General features: G+C 49.4%; 1 protein-coding gene across 2 annotated transcripts in view; it reads left to right on the forward strand.

The window, feature by feature from the left end:
• LOC119389483 (matrix metalloproteinase-2) overlaps positions 1 to 26220 on the forward strand; it is a 208042-nt gene that overhangs the window by 109246 nt on the left and 72576 nt on the right. The window contains exons 1-2 of one of the 2 annotated variants that reach the window (XM_037656769.2): positions 3596 to 3706; positions 7688 to 7959. In XM_037656769.2, coding sequence (XP_037512697.1) covers positions 3611 to 3706; positions 7688 to 7959 — 368 coding nt within the window. In that variant the 5' untranslated portion in view covers positions 3596 to 3610. Of the gene's footprint in view, positions 1 to 3595; positions 3707 to 7687; positions 7960 to 26220 lie in introns of those variants that run through there. The other variant, XM_037656768.2, reaches the window with a different exon arrangement.

Genomic DNA, 26220 nt, shown 5'->3' on the forward strand with positions numbered 1-26220 from the left:
GTGTTCCATGATCACGCCGACGCGCGCACGATGCGTCCTTGTAGCTGGCATACAGCGATATTATCCGGAAGCGGGTCGCCTGTGAATGAGACCCATGGGAGGACTTTGCAGCAACAGCAGCAGCAGACCCCAGGGCCAATGTGCGAGATTGGCGCCGCAATCCGCGAAAAACAGCGGGACGAGTGATTCGATTAGACTCGTGCACGCCGCTGGCAGGGACGATGTCCCCGCAACTGGGATAAATGGAACCGAATGGTCCCGGAGGCAAAAGCGTATATCTTTGCTTTGCTTTGGCTCGCCACTGACGTGGCAGGCAGCGCACTATGCACAGCCCATCCTCCACTCCCCGTCTTCCGCTGCCACGTTTCCTGCATCTGCCTCTTCAACGTCAACCGGCCTCGTCCGTGTGCGATCTGGCCAGCCGACGATGGCCGAGGCTGTGAAGCCTGGCGATCACTTCTGCGCACTCTACAATTTACTGAAACTAGTGCTAAACAAAATCTTGAAATGAAACGAAAAAGTATTTAGCTCTGCGAAGCTTCCATATCTAAAGGCTTTTTCCATGCTACAGAGCTCCATGCCATGTAGGTAGCATGTGAAGGAAATTCCTTGAATAACGCGAAACCTTAGCAATGCTTAGAAAACTTGATCGTATACACATTGCACATGGCCTAAGTGCCCAGAAAGGCAGATGCAAAATGCGTTCTAATTCTGCTTAACAGTGCGTCGTGGCAGCACACTGCACTTTAAAGAGCGAATATGAAGAAATTATACGAGCGATTAGCGAATGCCGTACGATTAGGGCCTGGCTTCTATCTTTTGTAGTTTTCCGCTTCGATCGAAAGTAGCGCCGCGCTATAAGACGACCGTGAAGCTTTCACTGCGAGCGTGCCGTGACAGGGACGTGCCTTTCCTGCTGGCGACCCTGAAAGCGCGCGGGGGAAAAGACGGCGGTTTTTCTCGAGGAGAGCTCGTATAGTGCGAACCATTGTCTGAGGAGGCAAAATTGAAAGGGGCGACCCATTATCAGGGGCGTCCTTTCTTTCGGCAAGGAGCGCATCGATCGCCGTGTAATTCAGCGTGCTCGGCTCGGCGTGCATGGCTTGGATCCCTGCTGCAGCCGAGCTCTGTACGCATCCCTCGCCGGCGGCGAGTGTCGGAGAGCCCCTTCGATCGAATGTGACAAGTTGGTCCCACGAACATCGCGCTCGAGTAAAATTACGGTCCACAGGGTTTACGCAAGGTGTGGCGACACTCTCCAGGCTCAAGGGCCAACGACCCGAAGAAGCTTTGGATGATGTGCGTGTGTACCCGCGTGCAGGGAATGCTTATAGCAGCAGACGACAACGCTTTCAGGCGGGCCCCATCTATACAGCTATCGGGGCAAAAATCGAGGCACAAGTTCTCCTTACCTACCCGCCAGGGTGATCTAGTGGTGCCTGACTGCTGACCCGAAGGTCGCGGGTTCGAATCCGCCACCTTTCGCTGGAGGCAAGATGCTAGAAGCCCGTGTGCTTAGATTTAGGTGCGCGTTAACGCTTTCAGGCACGGTGGTCAGAGTTGCTGACGACCAACTCAATTTTTTTTTTGCAGTGTCATCTAGCTGTTTATCAAGCAAACAAGTGTTTACTTTTCCCCTTTAGTATTCTCTGAAAGTGTACCAGGTGGTGCTGGTGCTCTAGGGTAGCTTTTTTTCTTGCTAAGCAACAGCCTTAGAGCCAGCATGCCGCTTCCCGCGCTGGACTCTGATAGTTCCCACGTGCGGAAAGCTATGTGACCTTAGATGGAACCTTTCTCGGATGCAACACGCAGCGCGAGAGTGAACCTTACTGACTATATTGGTAAAAATACGCTATGGACCAGGTTGATAATGTATGACGACTTTCTTTTATGGTGGTCAGCTATACTAACCACCATGCATGAAAGGGGTTATAAGTGGGGTCCCAGACTGTGCAGGCGAAATTTGCCATAAAGTTATATTCTCTGCGGAAAACGTCTCTTTTTGTTCGATATGAAGATATTCCAACTGACACTGACAGCTATGCCGGAGGCGACAGTTCAAGCGATAGCAAATATGGTCACGAAGAGGACATCCGCGATCTCATGTCCGACGACGAATCCGCGATTTCACATGTTACTGAAATTGTCAGTAACGCATGTGACATCTAAACAGATGCAGATTCTTCCGCCACAGTTCAAACGGTTCCCATCTGCAGTACAAAGCATCGGATGTCTCTGCTGCTAATATTTTCATGACTGCGCACTTCCGCCTGACAATCTTGAAATGAACAGTACTACTCCATTTTTGCATTTTTAGCCCTTTAGTAACACTTGAGTGGATTTAGAAGAGTGTGTTTGATACTACTCTGTACGCACGGAAAAACAAAAACAAAAAACAAGCACAATATATTTCATCGGTCAAGAAGGTGCTCACAGGGAAGCGAGGGTTCGGGAAATGCAGCACCAAAGGCACAGCCATCGAGTACAATTTGGCTGTGCCAACCGTCAATGTGTCACTGTGCCTTCGGAAGAGACAGAAAGAAAAAAAAAAGCTTTTTTTTCTGAATAGATAATTTTCAAAGGGGAAAGCGCAAAGCATGCCGCTACAGTGCAAAGCACTACATGTCAAGTATGTGCTATGTAGAGACACCGCACGGTGGTCAGCAGCACTGACCATTTCGTGGAAACTTTATTACAAGCAGCAATTTCTTTTTCATGTGTCCAATATGTTTTTTGTAACCTTTTCTCACAATTCTTCCGTAAAAATTGAATATTTATAACAAAGACAATTTGTGTGGTTCAACGAGTTTTAAAGAACGACGGGTGGTCGAAATTTCTGAAGCCCTCCACTACGGCGTCTCTCATAAGCACATTGTGGTCTCGGAACGTAAAACCCCAACAATAATTGAATTCTCCATTCCTATGGCACAGTATAACGGCCACGATGCAGTCATTGTAGTGACCAAGGTGGCAGCGAGGGCTCTGAGAGCTCACAAACAGTTTCCTATGAATGAATCGCTTCCCTCAACTCCTCCAGGAAGAAGCGGCATCTCCTCACAAGTGGCTCGCTCACACCAGCGACGAGATGAATATTCGGTCGATGCGCAACAATGAGTGCAGATGTCCTCTTGCACGCTCCGCGACATCTCGGCGGAGGGATTCTCGATCTGCTCCACATGTGCATGCATACGTCAACATGTGGTCGCACGCGTGGTCTTCTATATAGCTTCATAACGGCCTGGTTCGTCTGGCACACCGCTCCAACATGTGCGCGGAAAGGAGGCGCGGCAGTGTTGACTCGGTGCGCTTCGGAGAAAAGAAAACGCATACAAAAAAGTGCTGACGTCACGTCCATCTCTTGCAGGAAGGGCTGGCGCACCTTGGTGTGTGCGCCCTTTCCGCAACAGGCGGGAGAAGCGGACGTTTGATCGTCGTTGATGAGCGTCAACCGCCCTGGACGGGCTACTCGCGTGTTGTCTTCTTCACTCATTGCGTTTTGAGACGTCGAGCCTCGCGGAGGCCCCGTGGCGGCATTATCAGAAGTGACGGTTGGACTGTGCGAGTGCTCTTCTCGTTTACCTGTCTTCGGTCTGCCTGGAATCGAGGCGCCATGTCCCCTCAGCTGGTGTCACTCGCGATTTTCGTCTTATGCCTTGCCGTGCCGACTCAGCAAGAGCGAAAAGAAGTCATGAAGGCTAAAATGATGGTAAATGCTCGCTTGTTTGTTTGTTTGTTTTGCTTGTTTCTTAAAGCTTGTTGGGTTGTACGAAGCAGCAGTTGCGGGTGTGTCCCTTCGTTGCCTTGTCCGACTACAACCACTCAGTGCTGAACTGCAAACGTGAGAAGTGACTTAGCAAAGTATAGCTGAACATAAATGACCCTGCAAGTTTTTCACTTGTTTTTTACTGCTATTTATCTAGCTGCGTAACCACAGGAAAAAAGAAAAACTTAAGGACGTTTGAGCTTCGCCTTCAATGTTAGAACGCGATAGCTCATTAACTGAAAATTACCGCTAGTGCAGATTACCACAAATATACGTAATTAAGGCATATAACCTACATTTTGTCTTCTCACTTTCCCTCTCTCCTAATTTTTTTTTTCGTTACAAAACAATCGCCGGGTTTTGTTGCGCACTGCAACCGGAGCACGCGTATAGATGGTACACTGCTCAGAGAAAATTTTCAGATTTTTTACGAATCAAGTAGGAGGAGTGGGAAAGCGGATACATGCTGCCATATAGTTTTGCGCGTATATTCGACTTGTTCACTTATAATACTGTTAATGTCATTTATAAGTATGCATGAACCCACAACCGCCGCGTTACTTCAGTGGCTATACCGTTTCGCTGTTGAGAGTGATGTCGCGGGTTCGATCGCGGCAGCCGTATTTTCAATATTGTACGGCGTGCTTCATAATCGAACCATGGTTCCCCGAGAATAGAATTTAAGCATTTAAACCATGCTATCTCACTCGCGTGTGCGAGGTGTTGTCGTACAAGCACAGTGACAGACGTTGGCTTTAGTATACGCTTTTTCGACGCACGTCCTCTCTTTATTGGCGCTCCGAGTCGCATTCGCCACTTCGCCGGAGAGTGGTGGCCGGCGGAGTTATTTCTTCGCGGACAGGACGCGTGCCTCCTTCTCAACTGCACCACTGCAAAGTTGAAGAAGGAAGGAAAGAAGGGTGCAGCAAAACAGAGCGTGAAAGCAGTCCCAAGGGATCTTTGCTGCGCGTATATATATACTGTCAGTTCCCATGGCGGCCACGGACGGCGGCCCGCAATCAGGAGCGAACCTTCTCGGCTTCCGGTTGCGGTGTCGTCGGCGCGTCGGGCCGTAATCCAATCAGAGCCGCTAGCCCGGATCCTGCTGTTAGTTCTGCTGTTGTCGGACGGCTCCGCGCACCAGCTATCTCTTGTCGGCGGCCTATGACGGCGGGTGACGGGGTCGTCGCCACGTGCAGTCGTGTCGGATCGCGTCACTCGCCAAGCCCTGCCTCGAACACCGTGTCAGCGCTGGTCGCGCAGGAGTGGTTGCCGCGGGTGCGAAGTTATCATTGACAGCGCCTGCTCTTCTCTCGCGGAATCCAGAGAAGAGCGACAGTACAAAAAAACAACGCGGGAACGAATGTAAAAACGAAGAGAAGAAAAATCGTTAGTAATCTCGTTTAGCGCGTTCAAGCCAAGGGAGCCAGATAATATGCACTGTTCTGATTGTGTCAGCACTGTGAAATCTGGAGGGCTGCGCACACAGAGGAGAACCATCAGTTAAGCACGGTATCAGACAGACTTCCTTGCAGGAATATAGTTAAGCTGTCAAAGTTTTCTTCAGACGACGGATATATGTGTTCTAAGCAGTTGATAAGGGCAAGCCGAGCTCGATCGTGAGCATGTGCTGCTACGCAAAAATTAAGATTACGCGTGGTGATATTGTAGTCATTATCAATATTCTGTTCGAGGACAGCTTTTATCCTCCAATCCCACATTTGTATCTGTAACTATACGGGATGGAAAAATAAATAATTTAATTATGAGTAGTTATAAGTGTTATCTGTGGTTCCTGTGCCATGCTCGTGTACCTTGTTTTACGTCAGAAATCGCACGTCATCATACCCCAGTATGGAATGTGGGTAGAAGAAGACATTGTCTCCGGAATATGCTTCTCTCATATGCATTAAAGCGCGGCACTTGCTTTGCTTGTCTAGGGCATAGAGGTTCCGCTTTGCTCATCATGATATCGTTCCTGATGCGCACTGGTGCTTCGCGTATGCGTGTTTCAACGTCGCATGCGCCAGTTGAAGGATAGTCTCTCGGTGTCAGACGTCGACGACACGTACATGCGCCGGCGTTAATAAGTAAAGCAGGCTTTCCCTCTAACGACCGACCTGTCGCGAATTCCTCCATCCGTCACAATTATCAGACTGCGTAATTGTGACAGATGATGTCTGGGTCCCGTTGCACCTCTTATTAGCGGGCGTTGTCGAGTTGGCACATTGACCTCCCTAAGGAAGACACGCGGCTGTCACCGTCCTTCGCCCGTCTATAGTACATGCTCGCGTACTACATGAACCGTAAGAGAGAAATCGAGAGAACAATACTTCGGTGGTTGTAAGGCATCTGGGTATCGTATCTTCAGGAAATATCTGTGTTGATATATTTTCGAACTACATGGTTAAATATAGCCGAGTTGTGACACTACGCATGGCAATGTTGAAAAAGCGCAGCGTTACCGTTTCGATAATGCCAGCCATTGTTTTTTCTACACGCGTTTTACTATTTATTTATTTATTTATTTATTTATTTATTTATTTATTTATTTATTTATTTATTTATTTATTTATTTACTTATTTATTTATTCCGTCAACCTTCTGTTGACGGTTCTTACAAGGAGGGTACAAATAAATACAGAACCAAATATCCGATCAATGTAGTTTTGGACAGCCCACCTCCGCACGCGCGGATACGCGTTCTCTTGACAAACGTGCACGCTTCTAAATGCCATAAGTGCACCTTTCCTCTTCTGCGCTTTCGGCCTGCTTCAGTTGCGGGTTTTGCCTTTCATAATATTTTAAATACTCGTAAGCAATGACGGGTGAAAACCTGGCTGCAACGGTGAGCCCGAGACGACGTCTCCTCCTGCATCGGCATGTCGAATAAAAAGATAACGTATGAAAAAAAAAAAAGGGCGAGGAAACTAGCTATAAAGAGCCGTCTGATAGCCACTGCGCAAAATAGAGGGGGAACGGCTGGCGGCGCTCTTGATGACTGCTGTTGACGGTTCAATTATTTTAAGCACCCTCCTTATGCATGCGCGATCTAAGGTACAGTAATCGCGGGTTAATGCGGTGCTTTCATTGTCAGTTGCATAGCAGTAAACAGCCATAGAATTTATCACTGCCTCTTTATTGCTGTGGCAGTCACATATATATCATACAGCCAGATTAAAACCGCCGCGAGGCATGGTATATATCAGCAGTGGTGAGGAACGGTTGAAGCATGCGCAATGCGCACTTGTTTTGTCTTGCCTGTGTCAGCGTACCACGCATCGGGGCGCACGTAAAGCTTTCTGAAAGCCCGGCAAGGTGCAGCAGCTCTACGAGATGCCATAGTCTTCACTAATAATAATAATAATTACTGGGGTTTCACGTGCCAAAACCACGATATGATTACGACGCACGCCGCAGTGGGGCACTCCGGATTAATCTCAACCAACTGGCGTTCTGCAACGTGCACCTAAATCTAGGCGCACGGGTGTTTGCGTTTCGCCCCCATTGATCGAAATGCGGCCGCCGCGGCCGGGAGTCGAACCCACGCCCTCGAACTTATCAGCGCGAATTCCATAGTCTCCGCAAAAGTGTGGTTCTTTGAGGTATATCTTCTAGTGGGGTTACGGTGCTCGACTGCTGACCAGAGGGTCGCGGGATCGAATCCCGGCTGCGGCGGCGGCATTTAGAAGGAGGCGAAATACCAAAGGCCCGTGCACTTAGATTTAGGTGCACGTTAAAGAACACCAGATGGTCCAAATTACCGGAGCCCTCTACTACGGCGTCCCTCGTAACTATATCATGGTTTTGGGACGTAAAACCCCCACAATAGATAGATAAGGTATATACGTTTCTCTTTGCACTGTTTGGTCAGACCTGTATTTTATGCCACTAAACAGCGCACATATCTCTGCTTCAATGCAGGGCTTCCTGGAGCGCTTCGGCTACATGGGCGACACGAGCCGCAACGCGGTGCTTCCCTCCGACAACCTGCGCACCGAGCAGGGCTTCCGGGCGGCGCTGCGGCGTATGCAGCGCTTCGCGGGACTCCGGCCCACCGGACAGCTGGACGCCGAGACGATGGCCATGATGAAGAGGCCGCGCTGCGGAGTCCCCGACGTCATCGGGCACGCCGAGCGAGTCAGGCGCTACGCGCTGCAGGGCGCCAAGTGGGACAAGACAGACCTCACCTGGAGGTGAGTCCATGGGCATTCAAATCCTTGCTGTGTATTAGCTTGCATCAATCGGGTACTCGGCAAAGCAGTCGTGCTCGGAAAAAGGATTATTCCGTCGCTGACGAACCTGCGTATACGCCTTTCTTAGAAAGCGCTTTCTGTTCGCTTCCTTCGTGTCGCTTATTTCGCATCTTACTTGGTGCGACTTATGGTTGCGCAGAGGCATAGGCGTGCGCAAGGGCGGGGGGGGGGGGGGGGGGGGGGGGTCTCCCCCTTAATCGCCTAAAGGGACGCAATGTCTGCCCCATACGTTCACTTAGTTGGACCTGTCCCGTCGTTGCTTAAAGAGCAGGGCCACGCAGGTCTTTGACGATAATGGCGGGCCCTCGATTCTGCATTTCGAGAACTGTTTGCTTCCCTTCTTTACTCATGGAAAGCCAGCGACCAAAGGCAGGCCATTACTAGAAGCACTTCAGTTCATAGTTTTCGTCCAATGTGAAGCATGTTGCATTTTGGACTCGACCAAAGAGGGGCGGGGGCTGCAATAAAGCTTCCCCCCACACACACACCCCTATTGCGGAACCCTGCGCATGCCTATACGCAGAGGTACGTACGTATCAAAATTGAACGCCTCGACAAATTTTACGGGAAGCGACATGAACTTCAGACACAAGTAATTCGGCTGAAAACAGAATTTCGTCTTGGGAGTCGTCCTAATGAATTTGCACTAGAAGATAAGCAGTCTAGCAGTTACATAACAAAAAATATTTAGAGCGATTTAGAGTACTGTGGGAGATAGTGTGGGAGAACGGTAAGCTGTCCCTAATTTTCATTTGCACTTTGATCTTAGCTAAAAGTTGGAGAAGCAGTTTAGCTATAACCCTGCCCAAGACGAATAGGAATGACACAGAGGTTGACCTAATGGCTGAGGCTGGTAGGCAGCTGCATGTAGAAGTTGCTTTTTTGTAAAGTTTCTTTACGGTAAATAGTTTTTTTTCTCGTCCACTTTACATTTTTTAAAACGTTTGATTAGCTTTTCTTACAGCTGTCAGTGGCTGACTTAGAGGCTGCGGATTCCGTTTTACTGTGAAGTTATTTTCGAAGTGGGATCGCATGAAAAAAAGATGTAAAAAACAACGCACAGGAAAACAAGATACGCGTACGCACCCCACAAGAAGCCTCAAAGCCTACGCGCATCGAGGATACTGGGACCAGAATGGCAAACAGGAGACTCGCAATGGAACAATGCGTCGACCGCGTTTAATATGCGACCAAGCCTGCCGCCGGTGTAAATAAAGTGGAAACGGCGGCTCGGACGTCCAGTAGAGTCAACCGAGTCACGGTACTGTTGCTGATGAAACAAAAAAAAATTGCCCAGGAGGAGATCATGAGAAAGAGAACCGTGCCACACACACACATCTCTGCTTACCACAAGCAACTCCTTCAGAGAAAACACGTTGGGAATTCTTTCGCAGGGCTGGAGGAGGTAGATGTCCTGCTCGATTCCGTCCGCAAAGCGCCTGGAAACAGCGGGCTTTTGGGAGTCAGTAGCGAAAGATTAAAAGCATGTCCGTGTTTGGGGTGTACAAAGAGGGGACCCCTGCGTTTCCAAAAGAGGCAGCTGCTTTCGAAGCCACGCCGGGCGAGGCCGCTCGCATCTACAGAAGCCCGAGAACAGCTCCGCCAAGTTTCTCCGTGTTCCGAACACGCAAAACGAAAGTAATAATGATAATAAAAATCAGGGAACGCATGAGGAATAGAGATGCTTTCAATGCGGAGCGGATGTGGGGCACGTTACGTCTATGAGACGAGAAAAGAAACACAGAAGAAGCACGCTGTGGTGAGAGTTATGACAGCGGCGTCGCGAGTCGCACCAAAGAGTCAGTGCGCGCATCATTCTCGAGTCCGGCGGCGGCTCTCCTCAGCGTCGCCTGGGGTGTCGTCGTGTTGGCTCTCCTCTTGAAGGATTTCGAGCGGCCTGGCAGCATCACCTGTCTGCCACACTGTCGACCGACAAAGTGGGAGTATGGGGGCTGTAGGTCGTTGTTCGTGGTGCTGAGGGTTAAGGAAGGAGAGGGGGGCGTGTCCCGCGCATTTGTCAGGGGGGATTGCGCGAAGACAAGGAGACCTTTTCTCTGCTCCACAAGCCGCCCGCCGCGGCAGAAACAGCGGCAAAAACACCCTGCAGGGCCCCGCTGGGGGAGAATTGAGAAGAACGACCGAGTAAAAGTCGAGAGAGAGAGGTGGGGATTGTGCGCCGAGCTTACGCGCGAGGCGCCTTTCCTTGAGTGATGGCTCCGAGGCGTGCGGGGAAGCCGACGGGCGCGGAAACAGTCTTGGCCGCCTATCGCGCCGCCACCAACGCCGGCAAGGAGGGAGAATGGCGTGCAGAGCCGTGGCCGCAGCAGCAGCGGGATACCGCGTTGCTCACGCGAATCCACCGGGCTGGACGGAATCGGTCAGCCCGAGCGAAAGACGTTTGCCGCGCGGTCGCCGGCCGTCTTTTCGGGGCTGCTTCGGCGTCCTTGGTCTCGGCTCTGTCTCTCGGCGTCATCCGTGCGTTCCGCGGCGCCTTTGTTTTTTTCTGTTGTCCGCACATGCCGAAGCCTACAGGCGCTAGGCGTGGCGCCGGCATCATTCATTACGAAGGAACGGCAGCAACAAAGACGGGCCGGATTCTCTCGGCAGCTGAGGTCCACTGTGCCCTCAGGTCTCCAGTAAACAAAGGAAACGCCAGCGAAGCGCCCCGGTGCAGAGACGCGGAAGCAATGATCTCGCTTGATACCCGGCTGCCGAAAACAAGGAAAGATAGCAACTTCGAAAAAAAGAAAAATAAGTTCACCCAAAATCAGGAAAGACGCCGCTGACTTTCCCTGCTGCAGCGGCATATTAGGCAGGGATCGCGAGCCGTCTATCGTTGCCTAATAAATTGGGCTCTGGCTTCCTCCTAGATTTTGTGCTGAGCTGGCCTGCTCGCTGGCAAACCGTGCCTGTCGTCGGAGTCCCGGCCGCGTGAGCCTCGGAAACGCACGACTTGCGACGGCCTACTAAGCTGAAAGTGGTCTACGTGCGCCATTGGCCAGTTGCCGCGACAGGTTAGGCTTTGTTGCTGATCAGTATACCAGAACATGCACAGCACGGTGTATTGGCAAGGAATCGTCTAGCAGCCGATCTCTTGTAAGCTTTCCGCGCGTTCTGCACCTCGTAGTAGCAATAAATTATCTGTTTCTGCTGGTAACTACCAACTTGCGCAGCGCGTCGTTTTTCATGTGGACGCCTACACTTGTTTATGACTGTTTCGGATGTCTAAGGAGACGTTTGCGTCGGCAAGAAGTTACAGCTGCATCAGTATCATTAAGCAAGTATCAAGAAAAAAAGAATGGGAACCGCTCTTTGATTCATATGTAGCACTACCAGGGGACAATTGTGGCTTCTAAATTAGCGGCGTACAAGTCATCTGAGCTGCAGTGTGTGGCAAAAATGCGTTGTGATCCACTTGCAGCAAGCATTTATATGAGCCTAACATTTACCTTTTGACGTTCCTCAGCCTGCCATTCTCTCCGTTGTTTGTATAGCGAGAGCTGTATAAAGACAAATAGGGTTGCGTTCCAGTAATTCATTCACCGTCTCCGTATGCGTGCTTAGCTTAAACATGCCTATCTTATCGAGCGTTCAACCAATTGCACTGACACAATTTCAGTTCCTTCTCTCTCTGGTCGCGCTACTTGTCTCCTGCACGAGGTGCTTTCCCACACTGCGCTTGCCTTGCGGGAAACGCATCACTTAGCCAAAGCGGCAACTGCGACCCACGATAAAATTAAAAGGCGAACAACCACGTCCAGAATCACTTCGAAAGGAACAGGGGAAAGAGGAAAGCCAGGAAGGTTAACCATTTCTGGATAACCGTTATGCCACCCTGCCCCGGAGAAAGTCATGGGGGAGATAGGAAGCGACATCACAGTTCGGTGTAAGACATCACTATTAGTGTATAGCCCTCTGCGGAAGTCTGTTGTCTTTAAAAAATTGTAACAGTACTTTCGTCATCTTTATCCGTGATTAAATTTCAGGACGACATTCTAGAACGATTGCGGCCGACATCGGTCTGTGGTCAAGGCGAGCTAGAGTGGTTGCGAGTGATCGTCTGTGCGAGGACTTCGAAACAAGTCCAAACAATTGCCTGGCCTCGAATTTCTACAGTTTACTCACAATTATTTGCGAGCGAGGGTATTCTTGTAAACAAACGTTCGCCCTTCGACAGTCGCTAGGAATTCGTAGCAGAACCCGCGGAAAATATTCCTGCGGCTTGCACTTAAACGCTATAAGGAAATCCGAACTCTTCAGTAATACTGATAACACGTGGTTATCATCTCGCGCGAAATCTCTCAGTCCAGCGGAAGGATGCATCAGAGAGAAATCCTATAAACGTCAACTAGCCATTATTTCGCGAACTATTGCGATGAAGTTGCGAAATAACGAGCGCGGCAGAATATAGAATTAGAATATTAGAATTAGAATATTAGAATATAGAATATAGAATGGGTTTACTTAAAACGGTACTAAACGTATGTGACTCTTGACGACGTCGCAGTGACAGTGAGGAGTGAATGAGATGGCAGAAGTGATGGTCTATTCGGTTCTGCGGGCATATTCTTATGTGGTGTCACTTTCTGAGTTGGCAAATCGTGACGTACAGTTTCTTGTTATGTACCTCCGAGCCATTGTCAACTCCTGGTGACATCATAAGAATACGAATGCCAGTAAAATCTGTTTAACGCGAGTGCTTTAATTTCCCCTATATGCTCCCTAAGGCCTGAACTATCCATTCCAACCATCTCGCTTCCCACACTGATATTTCTGAGGCTCAGACGAAACATCCTGCAATCAAGCATAGTCCTGTATGACAACAAAGCACTGCTTTCAGATGCAAACCACGATGTATCCTGGAAATACCTGGAAGAAGCGCTGTTCGCTGTTTCGTGGAGAGCAAACGCCACTTTCGAGATAACACAGTATCCTTGCAGACCCGCTGTCGCCCAGAACTGGTTGGCTTTGTGCAAACAGAACGGGAGGTTGTCATGACCGAGACAACACTTGGCGAAGTCACAGGCAAGTCACAGTCTGCCGGTGTATGTGTTTTCGTTTATCTTTTCGAAGCTATTCAGTCTCAAGAGCGAATTATTTTAATTATGAAAAGCCATATCACAGAAATGCAGAAACAAATTTTTCAAGAAATATTACGGCTAGACTGGCTCCAGAGGCAAGTGGTAGCACTGATAAGAGCTCTCAAAAACAGCGGTAAATATGAGGCAAGCAGTTCTTGCCATAAAGAGTGTAGCAAGCGATCCTGTTGCTTAAATGCTTGTTGGCGTGGCCAGCTGCCAAGGAAATGGAGCGTTGAACGTTGAGACGACTTGGGTTTATTCCGTATATCTGACGCGGAATTTACCTTTACTTCATCCAACCGTCCATTAGCCCTATCGTGCAAATATATACTGCACCCATTTCAGCTTTACTATTCTCCTTTCTCTTTATAATATTTGCAGTCTTTTTCTACTTCCTCGTTCAACAGATCTGACACGGAACGAAAATTCCCGCCAGTTCTAACGCACCTGCTGCAAATCCTTCGCTAACGCAATTCCGTGCACCGGCGCTCGTCGTACATATTACGTGTACGGTGATTTACCTCTGCACTTTCTATTTAATTCTGCTCCGACGTGCACCGTAGAGGCCGAGTGCCCGTCGGTGGCAGCACGTGAAAGTAAAGGTTTTTCCGCAACGAGTCGATTTTTAATATCGCTGCGATGAAACGTCGGGCGCGTAACTGGGACGCCGGTAAAGCCGCCGTTGAAACAAAAGAAACTCAATATACCGTCCTGTCGAAAAAGTGTTCGCTTAGGCCGGGCCCGAGATTGAACGCGACTTGGGCGTCGGAAATGCCTTTGAATGACGAAAACGGCCCTCTTGACAGACGTTATTCGTTCCGCAATCCGGCAGCGGTGAATAGGAACAAAGAAGAAGAAAATGAAACATCGAGGTACGCAGGTACACCGTCCAAACCAGCGTCGAAGGCTTTTGAATTGCGGGACGTGCTATTGAACGAAAACTTATTCAAGATATTGATAAAATCGTACGAAGACAAGAAGGAGATACGCAAGCGAAACACAACCGATGCAGGTCACCTTCGGGATTTCTTAAGATTGCGCCCGTGCGTGTCTGTTTCGTCCGTTGTCTGAGAAAATTTTGCGCAAGAAGTGTTGATCATGGAGTACCAACTAGCTCGAACCCACACCTTGTTAAGATTGTCGCTCGCTTTGCACGGGTTCGCAACGGCTCAGAAAACGAAATTTGCTAGCTGTTTAATGCCCGCGCATTACATCGTATAGCGAAAGCCAGTACTCGTGTCAGCCATAATCTATAATAGTACCAAGTTAACTGCGTATTTTAGGACACGTGTTCGCTTGCTGTGCACGATTAATCCTTCCCTGGCGCTTTCACTGTCCTCCCTGGTGCAACGCCTACTGAATGGTGCAACGCCGCTTCTATTCAGTCGGCATTGCACCAAGACGGACAGTGGAACATATTTCTCCGGTTTCCTGTTCCGCTTGACTGACGCGACCCATATCTTTTCTATAGACTCCGCAGTAAGTTTCTCAGACGAAGTACATATACAAAAAGAAGTCGGGTGTCATTTTCTCTTCTTAAGTTCTTGACTTGAAGTTCATTCCTATGACGTGCAAGAGCTATAGCCATTATACTGTGGCCTCTGCTATCTCAAGCTCAAAGCGGAGTGAAGTGGAGAAGAAAACATGTGTGAACTATCGAAGCAAAAATCGAGGAAAAGCTCGCACAGAGACTCACTCACGCAGAGTAGCCAACTGGAACCGCCTCTGGCTAGCCTCACCGTCTTTCTTGGCCTTATACTTCGCCGCTTCACTGTCATACGCTGGATAATGCGCCGCACTATCTAAAAGCAAACAACAGTAGTTCTCATTGTGGGCTGCACAATCTGGACTCGTGAAATTTCTCGCACACCTCATTACTATACACTTCCTCTCCTTTCTAATAATTACGCAGAAAACGGAGGCGGTTGATTACGAATCGAAAGAGCGCAAAAGTTTGAAGGCCTTTTTAAAAAGTATACTTGAGCGATTGCTGCACGTAATTAAACAAAAAGAAGAAAGATAGTTTCTCTCGCTTCATTTTTTTTTTATATTTAGTTCCTCTTGCAAGTCGTATAAAAGAAGCATTGAAGTTAAATAACGATCGTATCGGTTAGATTTGTCCTGGAGTACGGCGAATAACGACGATTGGATTACTTTAACCCTGAGTAACAAACAGCAGCAATCAATTACTTTTCTCGAGTGGCCAGCAGGCCTGTGCTGTAAAAAAGAAAGAAAAATCGCCGATGAAGAAAGCGATTTCTCACAGCTGGAGCAAGACGGGCTTCTCTCTTCCACTCTCGCCCGCGTCTCCTTTCCTTTTCTCCCTCCCTTATCCCACGAGAGAAGTTTGTCAGGAGGCCCGGTCTTGATTCGGAAGCAGCGTTCTCGAAACCGCTCCCAAGGGCTCTTTCTTCGTGTTCTTGCGAGTGCTTTGTGTGTATAATTGATAAGATCATTTCTCGAGCACGCGTAGAGAGGGTCCCTTTGTTCCACCTCGCACTACATTGCACTGCTTTTTTTTGGCGGTCCTGGAGGAATCAAACGCGACTAGCAACGAAGCGCTGCACAACTGGTCAGACAAAAAGAAGGAGATCGATCAGAGTATATGCATTCTCGAGGCAACTCGTCTCACGGCTTAGTTAACGACGGGATATCGCTCATCAAGAACGCGGCCAAACGAAACGCGGATTGCGATCCGGGTAGTGCCGGGAAGCATACCGCCAGGCTGCACTTGCGAAACCAAGCGTGTTGGGATACGCGGCTACCGTGTAGGAAAGCGGGGCTGAAATTATCGCGAGTCGAGCAAGGCCGATTTGGAGAAGAAGCACAGATCGTATAAAGGCAGCACTTGTTCGACCAGCGGCACTTTCAGTGATCGCGCTTTCGCACCGCGTACCGTGTGCGCCGGGCGGTGCCTCTGGAACGGAAACGAGCGCTCGAACGGGAAGAGAGGAAACGCACCACGACTTGGAAGATGGGGCGTGCAACGCCCTTGGACGACGACATTTCGCGGGGGGTGCCAAGTGTAGCGTAAGCCGCGTTTTGCATGCTCCGTACTACATAACGCTGTGGACTCCTTGGCGGAGATGAGAGGCGAAACGACTCGCCGCTGCATTTGGCTGATTGGAAGAAAGCGTCGCATCCACGCCTCATCAGCGTGAGCACGCCGAGTGGAGCCTGCGGAAAGCAGCGCGCCGGGTGTGTAGTGCGCCGGAAACGAGTCGATTGTTTGTTCCCACACGTAGCTCGGGCGCGAGTTTTGGACGACGGACCGAACCATCCGCGCATTGCGAAGAATAGGAACAGCCGCGTCGCAGTGGCTGCTCGGTATACACTAGCAGTTGAAAGACGCCGACACGTGATCCGACTGCTGGTCGAGTGTGATGCACGCGTGATGGTGGACGCGGTGGCTCGCTGCGAGCCATGTGCCGAGAGAATCGGAACGGTTCATAGACTATGTATTGTCTGAATCTGGGGCTTTTCTTTCTTTTTGTCACTTCGAATCATTAGATTAGAGGTGAGAAAAAGAAAACTAGGGTAAACATAATGAAGATACCCAGGACACGAAGTTTCGCGCCAGCTGAGAAGTGTTCGTAATTGGAGAAAGGTTTAGCAATCGCTGGCGTGTGTTTTGCTGTATATACTATTACTGGCCGTAGCGAGAATGCAGGCGCACCGTGATTCGGTGTTGTGTAAGAGAATTGGTACCCTGCGTGTTCTTAAGGCTGCCCGGTAGTATACGAATGAGCGTAGATATGTTTGAAGCAGGTCATTTGTCGAGTTACAGTAACTAGCCTTTTGTTTACGCGTGATCGACAGTCATCACCATTCGGAGACGTGCGCATCGATGTAAACGGCAGATACCTTACCACCACTTTTGTTCCTTCGAACGAGCACTCAGTAGGCCGTAAGCACCTTTCATTGCTAAAAGACAACAGAATACCGCGACATTGGTGTTCTTGTGATGCAAGAACTGAAGTTTGCCGGCCTGCCAGATTTTTGCGCAAAAACAAAGCGACTGCTTACGTCATTGACAAAAGGTTAATGGCTTTTGAAAAGTAGTATACATCACGTATAAATTATCAGATGAACAGTCTCTACCTCGACTATTTGATTACAATGAAACGAAACTGCTTCTACGTCGGCGGCATCAACAGTGGACCTTCTTTTCATCCCTCAAACTATAGTTCTCCTTTTTTCTTTCCCCAGGTGCAGAATAGTCAACCGGGCTCAATCCTGTTTAACCTTCCTGCCTTTCGTTTACTGTGATAGCAATTATATGGACACTCCAGGCGTATTTTTGCCGTCGCCGTCGGCGTCGCCGTGATATTCCGTATAAAGTTCAAATAGATAACATAGCCCCGAGCGTCATATGTTCTATGTGCTATGTGCTGTCCCCGTCTTTGTGCGCTGTAGCCTTTAAGATGCAATACCAACTAGCCCACCAAGCCATACTTGTGCTAGTGAAAGCGTGCAAGACCAGCCGACGATCGCGGCTCAAGCAGAGAGGAAACGCGGCTGCCGTCTTTCGTAGCGCGAAACGTCGATGGGGAGGTCCCGGAGATGAGGCTGCGTCTCTCTCCTACAGGAACGGCGCCCAATGTTGACAGTGATTAGCAGACAGTTCATACATTTGCATGCGTTGTGTTCTTACCACTCAGTTTGCCTTGAGGCGATGGAGAGCACGAAGGTCGCCTCGCTCGCTGCAGAGGCCGCGCGTTTCCTTTCGTCAGCCTTTTGTTGAATGGCGCCAGATAGGAATACCAACTATCTCGTACTCAAACCCTGCTAGATAGGATGCTAAATAAGTTAGCTACTAGCCTGACTTGATATAACATTCTGGTCTGTTGCCATCTCGTTTATTGTTTCGCCCTTTTGGCGAAACTGACTTGTATACTTTGCCTTCTCTCTATATCTCTTACGCGACGATGCAAATGCCAAGAGTCGCATTACACGCATCACGCTAAGGGAAACAAAATGAAAACATATCAAAGACCTGCATGAAGAACGAATAAAATTGAAAAAAGAAAAAGGAACAGTGTGGTTCCAGATTGCATGACACGCTAACGGGGTACGACGCCTTCAGCTGTGTCTAAATGCTTGAAATGTTGCTCTCGCTTCCTCATTTTATAACCACGGCACGCTCGCGAAATGAAAACTCGCGGAAGGTTGCACTGGGCACACAACGACTGCGCGGACAGCCTGTTACACTGTTTATCGTTGAGGGCTTTCGCGCGTGCGAGCTTCACTGCCGAAATTACTGGTTGTTTCGTGCGGGGCGAACCAGTGTTTACGCCGTTCGCGCCTTCTTCCCGACGACACGTCGCCGACCAGCTCGCTTATGTTTTTGACGCCGCCGCCCGAACCGTGAGGGAATCGGGAGCACTCTTCAATCGCGCCTTCCTTTTCCTCCTTCGAAAGTGGACGCGCGTCTCCATGCATAATTAGCTCGTGGGGCAGCAGCAGGCTGGCGACGAGGAGGAAAGGGGGAGGCAATCTTGGAAAGAAGCCAGGTGTACACGCTGGGTATTCGCTTCATCCACACGCCGAGGACACTCGAAATGAGGTGACACGAGGTGGAGAAGGCGGGGATGAGGAAAAAGGAGGAGAGGTAGAGGCCCAGCGGGTGTCGTGAGGGCAGTCGGGTATTTGCGCTTGTTTACCGCATTGCTTCGGAAATCCTTCGTCATTAAGGAGCCCGCGGGCCAAGCCGGCGTAAATGGAGTTGGCCCCCGACGATCTCGAACTGAAGCTATACGGACGCGTCTTCGAACAAGACACAAATGTAAAGTGAAAACAACAAACAGGCAGAAAAACAGGCGAACAGAGGCCGACACAACTTCTCCGCCTCGATTAGCGGGCGATTTCACGCGAGGTGCCTGCGCTACCGCCACCGACGGCTGTAGCAGGGTTCGTGTAGCGCGGCCATATCGGGTCTCCAGGCAGCGAGAGGAAACACGTGGGTCGAAAAAGAACTTCATTAACGAGGAGCTGAAAGTCGTGATCAAGTCGGGAACAAAGTAAAGTGCACTTTGGTGCTCGGTGAGTGGCTGCATGCTACGCTGCTTCGGCTTGTTTTTCGGAAGACGACGATGCGAAACGTATTATTTGCTGCTGCTGAAACAGGGCGGAAGTAAATTTAACGGTGTAATTGCTCGCAGCAGCTTGTTAGTGAAACGCGCAGGCGATTTAAGTGTCATTTGTACGTGGTGAACAATCTCTCACGGATACTGCCACCAAAGTGCTTAGCGATATCAGCAAAATGAAAAGAAGAACAAGGAACTTGTGAAGCCGACGAATTATAAGCATTCTCTGCGGCAGTAATGAAAAAAAAAAAGGAAGTTTACTTATCAGGTGATTTTTTTTATATAAATACAGGAAATTAAGCGAAACTTCCTTGACGTGCTTCAAGAAATTAAAACATGCCATTTGTTGTAATTGATATGTTTTAGTTCCGTAACTAAGTCACAGAGAAGTAGATTAGAATGTATAATAAATAAGACTCCTACAATCAGTTCTCAGTCTAGAATACCGGCTCCACACTACAATGTGACATAGGGAACACCAGAGAATGAAAAAAAAAAAAAGAATTTCCAAAGGGATTTTCCACCAACTCGCAGGACTTGCAATAAAGTTATTTCGTTCCTTCTATATGATGTCCTATCTGTGTTGAACAAACAGCTATGGCATAGTTTGATTAAACACGCATGCCAACCGTGCCATCGCAAAGGCATCGACGTAATGGTTAAACGTCTCAAAAGGTTGCTTTCCTATTTAAGGTGGCTCACTGCGCGAAGACCTTGAGAAAAAGTGGCGTTCGGCGAGCGAAAAAAATAAAATAAAAAAGCGCGACCCTTCACTGAGCAAGTGGCGTATGGAGAGGGAACGGCTTTTTGTGACGTCGTCATGGCGTCATAGTCTGTCAAAATTTGTGACGTCATCGCATAACATGGTCGCTTGGTCAAAGGTGGGGTTATCCCGGAGGTAGTGCAATACCACGATGCGCAGAAACGAACAATGCAATCGACTCAAAACGTCAATGTAACTTAATTCGTGTCTCTCACACTGCTGCTCGTTATGTCTTGTATAAATTAATGCATTACCAAATGTGCAGCAGGAGTTTCCGACGGAGAGCGTAAATCAGACAACAAAAAATCTTCACGATAAGGTCCAATTTATAACTAAACACCAACAATAACGACGAATTTTTAGGCTACTGTGCGTGCTAAAGAAGCTTGTTTGTAGAATATGACGCATTTTAATACTGAATCACGCGTGTTCTAGCTACGCCTCAGTGCCAGAACACCGTTAGCTCACCCAAAGTAATTTTAACGCGAATGAATGAGTGAATCTCCATTCAGTGGAAGGGTTTAGTGTGCTTATGGTATTCTTGTGACGAGAGGGCGGGAGTGAAGGAAAAGTGTGGAGGTTAACTCAGGCACGTACGCAAGGGGGGGTGGGGGTGGAGTGCGGGGGGTCCCCCCCCCCCCCCCGAATTTCGTCCGGCCTTCTATATTCCCGGGCAACTTTTTTTTTTTTTTGCCATGGAAAGGCTTTCTTTCGAACAATTAGGCCTTGCCCCCCCTCGAAAAAAAATCCTGGCTACGTGCCTGGGTTAACTAGACTTCGTCCGTTTGGCCACCTTACATGAAGGGTGGAAAAATCGGGATGAGAGGGAGAGAGAGAGAAGGCGTGAGGCTATACGATTCACAAGCATGGTGCAGAGTAACTACAGGATGCCTCGTTGCCCTTTAGAGCCAATAGCATACGTGTTTTCAGCTTTAAAGTTACAACACAGATAAAGTGCAGTCAATGGGTGTTTTTCTAATCTTCCACATCGAAGCTTCTCGGTGCAGCGACCGGCCGCTGGAGTGATCGTCCTGCGCGTGACCGTGGCAGAATTCGAGGGCGCCGAGGCTGAGCTGGCACGGAGCGCGCGAGAAAGAGATAAGCTCGGCTGTGTCGAGTGCGGGACTCCTGTGTCGCGCTGACGAGCACCGCCGCCGCGGCAGCTGCGCTGCGTCAATCAAACACGCAAAGCCGGCACGGCGAGCGTAAAACGAGCCGCGCTCGCTGCTCCTGGCACAAAAAGGGCCAAATGCTAATCGGTGTTTGTCAGGCAGAAAGCGCCGCAGGTCAATGTTTATGACCTCTTGGTTTTCACTGCCCTCACCGGAAGTCTGTGCCAACCGAGAAACATTGCGAGACCACGGCAGTTTGTTTGTTTGTTTGTTTGTTTGTTTGTTTGTTTGTTTGTTTGTTTGTTTGTTTGTTTGTTTGTTTGTTGATGCGAGCTTGTGATAACAGCGCAAGAAGCGCGCACGACACAGAGACACAGGAATGATGGACGTTTTAAAGCAACGTTCTGACAGACTACACAGTGCGTGCGTGCGTGCGTGCGTGCGTGCGCGCGTAGCCTTTCAGCTGAATACTTGATAGCGTGTTAATGCGGGAGAATTGACTTATTTGTGCGTTCTTGAACTCGGAAGCATCGCGAGTAGCAGACAAAAAAGCAAATGCTTCAACCGCTGTGTCAGTGATTCAAGAAGAGCGAATGTGCAACAGTAACACACGAGACTTCGAAGCATTTAAGGAGGAAACAGACAGGGGCGAGGTTAAGGGGACACGAAAGTAAAGCGACGTATAAATTTACATGTACAAATTATTCTTTGAGAACTTTATACCCCTTAATTTCGATGTCATAGGTTTAATCAAAGAAGAGGAAATGAAGGTCCACGTTTCGGATTCAAATTTCGCGCCAAAATATCTGCGCGTGCATGTCAGCGCGAGGTCACGGATTTCAAGGTGTTTTCAAAGTTTGCTTAAATTTGTACGTTGTCTCTCGCCCCCTCAAAAGGCAGGGTACTTCACTTCTGGAGATTAAGAACTATGTAGGGCCTAGCAGACGTCGTCAAAATATATGACGTCACTGCGAGTTGGTGCGGGAACCTCAATATGGCGTCGCCACCTGCATATTATTTTGCCGCATTTTCTCGCTTATCAAGCGTCTCGTCGCGCTAAGAGTCGTGCTTTTTGCTGTTGGGAAAGGGTAATTTACTAATACGAGAAAAAAATCGTTTTTTTAATGTCTCTTTAAGCAAAGGTTGTGGGTTCGGATACCACCGACGGAGAGGGTGATTTTTCGTCCATTTTAATCTATCTCGATTTAAGTGACAATCAGTACAATACAGTTAAGAAACCACAAATAATGTCCCCTATGCTTTCCTTTGCCTTAAATGTCTGTCGGTTTCATTAGTTGCACACACACACACACACACACACACACACACACACACACACACACACACACACACACACACACACACACACACACACACACACACACACACACACACACACACACACACACACACACACGCACACACGCACACACGCACACACACACACACACACACACACACAGTGTGTGTGTGGGAACACACACAGTGTGTGTTCCCACATCGCATCTTTGGCAAAGTCCATCGAAAAAAAAAGGAAAGAAAGGAGAGATGAGACACCATAATTTCGCTTATCTCGCATACGTAGTACGACTAAATGCCACTAACATCTCTTCGCTGCGAGGGACCCGAGTGCCGGCCCTGCAGCCGGCGAGATTCCAGACACCGCGCGCTGAGGAAGATGGCGGCTATGAGGAGGAGGCGGAGGAGGCTTCGCGACGCGATGATGGCTGCGGGTGTCGCGTGTCCCCGATAAGAGTCGCTCACCGGATGCTTGCCACCCCGCTCCCTCTTAGCTGCCGTCGTTTTATATTATTTTCCGGGCAATGGGACCCTTCTCCATCCTGGACCGAACGACACGGCGGGGCAGAGCGAGCGATAAGACCCGTTGCGGAGTCCCGAAGCGGGGATAGCGAGCCCAAGTAAAACCGCAGCGCGCATGCGTAACTTTGCACTGATGAAGCACCGTCGGCAAAAGGCTTCGCTTGCTCGTGATCAGCGGATACAAGCATGCTGAAGCGTTGTAATTTTATTGACCGTTATACCACATATACGATCGGAATCGTAATGCGCCGCCAAGGGCGTTGCTGTCCAACACCGTCGTGAGCTCGTGATTTTCTCTGCAAAAGCGTTCCTTCGCCCTCACTGCTAAACGACCACTAAAACATCTTTCCTGATTCTCGCGTCATTTCCACGCGGTACATCTTTCACGACAAAGTGTTTCGAACACACGTTCACGATAAGCCGCACAGAAATTGCTCTGGAGAATTTCGTAAGGCGTCTCCAAAAGAAGGCATGCCTCCGTCCTCGTGTAATTTCTCCACTTATTGCGACGGCAACTATAGGGACATTCGAGGCTAAACCATACCAGCATTGTGAGACGTATATTTGCTAGCATGGTTCCTTGCGTGCTATACGAACAGCGGCCGTCAGAGGAGTCCCAGCGAAATAATAAACCTTGCTATTGCTGTGAGCGTTTCTTCCTTCGCGAAAAATTGCCACTTTCGTTCTTTTTAATCGTACACGCGCTCGCGTGTGGAATTGGCTCATTATTTCATCTGCACTATGCTACGAAGCTGCTACGATCTTTTGACGACTCCCTGCTTCTCCTTCTTCTCCTTCTTCTTCTTCTTTTCGTGCTCGTGGGATATTCGTCTCCCCGTACCCTTTCTGCCTCCTCTGCTGAAGGAGGCAGGCCGTGAGTGCCTCGCACAGGTCGCGGTGAGACTGACAGACTTGCATGGCAGTTGCACGGCCGCTGGATGGCCGTGGCAGTTGTATCGCTCCACGTCTCTCCGAGCGACACAAGACGGTGCTCCATTCCAGCCCACAAGACAGCTGAAATGTGCGAGCAGAAAGCGCGAGAAGGCTCTTTTAAACTGACCCGTGGTTTACCGCAGACCCTATAGCTGTTGTGTCTTTGTCTCGGACCGAAAGCAAATGTCCGCGTTGCGTCAAGGTGAAACGGCTGCGTTGGCTGTCTTCGACGCGGCTCGCCGAATGCGTGCAGCTTGAGCGCGATTCGCAGCGTGCAGCGCGCGTTAGGAGAAGCACAGCAGCCGAAAGGAGTCTCTCGGAGGATGTCATTAGGGCATCCTGTTTGGCGGGTGCGCTACGCCCTGAACGAAGCCGGAGGGGAGAAGGGGGGAGGAGGGGGAAGGAAGTCGACGACCGAGGCACCGTTTGTCGAGAACGTCAGGCAGCGGACACGACCACATTGTCCGCCCCGACAGTCTCTGCGCTCGTTTCTGCCGTTCTTCTTTTATGGGTGGTGACGGACGACTACGTGGAGAGCCTCTCCTACACGATGGTGACACGGATGCCAGGCTTCCCGTCTCGCCTCGCACTTGTGGTCATGCGCCCTTCGTGAGACCCGAACTAAACATGTACGCCTTCTGCTGTTTCTTAATTCAACGATGGCCGCTAAATTCGCTTGCCACAAAATTCAAACTGATTTACGGCGTAGAACGCAACCTACGGTATATCACTTGCAGGATATGACGAAAAACAAAAGCCGCAGTTCCACTCAAAGGGCAAAGCATTCATATATAATGTGATGAAGTCCGGATCCCGGCCTAAACGTCAATAAATCGCGTCCTATACAAGCGTCTGTCTTCTGGTGAAATTTTCCATCTAGGAATGGCAAATTTCATGCACGTACGCCCCTGTTAACACCACTCGCGCGGAGTGCTCTCCTCGTCCACGAGGGAACGGGCCTTAGGGCAGTATCGAACCTCAACCCTCACCTCCTACCAGTCTGGACTGTCGGAGCGGAAAGCAGGAAGGGCGTTAGCTAAGCTCGTACCACGGCTCCCTGGCCAGCACATTACGAGGGAAATTTCACCGTCTGCTCCGTCGCGTTCAGGCAGAAGCGTTTTCAAGGTGATCAACCCTGCGTGCATCAAAATATACATGTATACGCGACACTGTACGACGCGTGATGGCGCAGCCTGTCCACGCGCTCGTCACAGGGAACGGGCGTGTTCATCACTTCGCCACGAAATCGCGAAGAGGTATACTTCTCAATCGAAACTAAAAACAGAGATGGCGACAGTGTTTGTGTGAATGGGGAGAGTCTGTATGCTAGTCAACAGATCGCAGTCACGTGACCTAAGCAGAAACGTCAGGTATGACGTCACTGATAGAGCGGCACGTCGATGTCGGCTCTGGCTCTCTGGCTCTGGCAGTAGTGATGCTGGCAGAATAGTGAGAAACGCAAAGCGGCACGACATAGGTTACCCGCCTCCCAGTGACGCGGGCCAACCACGCGTGCAGGAACTGTAAAAATAGCGATCCCCATGCAACGCCAAACAGAACTTTGCCTCTCATTGAGATTGTAAAGCCGTGGTGTGGCGTCATCTGACCAGGCCTGACCGGGCCAGGTGATTACACGAACTGTTGAGGTACTAATAGGTTCTGCCGTGTCAAAGCCTATCTTTTCCCGCTCCCGCCGCTGTAAAAACGATTTTACGCAAGACACGTGGGCGCCACCACTTTGGCCTGTTATTAGAGGAATGTTTTCTTATTACATCAGAGTTGTTATGGTCGAGGTTTGCCGTGTGTCGTAGATAGAAAGTTATCATCATCATGAACCGGCACACGCTCAATGACCGCACAAGCATTTCGTACAGATGGTTAACGACAGAAGCTGAAACGCGCCCACCAGCTCTGCTGCAACCCAGCTTTGCGCGACTTTGTGCAAGCTGCGCTATTATTATTATTATTTTTTCTTTTGTATATCGCGACGTGAATTTATAACGTCAGGAAACGTCGAATGCACTAACCCAACCGTTTTCATGCGTATGTGTTCACCGCAGCACCGTTCGTTTAGTCGTTCAATATACAAAACGCCGTTCAATATGGCGCCACTAAAACCCATCCGTAGAATAGTTTATAGTTCACGTGAACTTGAGGTGTTTCGTTTAATCATTGTCTCGCAGGCCGAATTCCACCGTTATGTAGCTCTATGGGGCAACTTGGCGATGTATTTCGCGGAGAGCAAGATTATCTCACGCGTGGCATGCACAAAGCTATGCTGAAGTTCGCACCAATGTTTGCAGTCAAGGCCTCGCGTGTTACATTTTATCAAACTATGTAACATTTGTAACATAGGATGCGCATGATAGCACACAACGTTCGTCATGTATACATAGAGTATCATT

Source organism: Rhipicephalus sanguineus, chromosome 4, assembly GCF_013339695.2.
Source record: "Rhipicephalus sanguineus isolate Rsan-2018 chromosome 4, BIME_Rsan_1.4, whole genome shotgun sequence".
Classification (NCBI taxonomy): domain Eukaryota; kingdom Metazoa; phylum Arthropoda; class Arachnida; order Ixodida; family Ixodidae; genus Rhipicephalus; species Rhipicephalus sanguineus.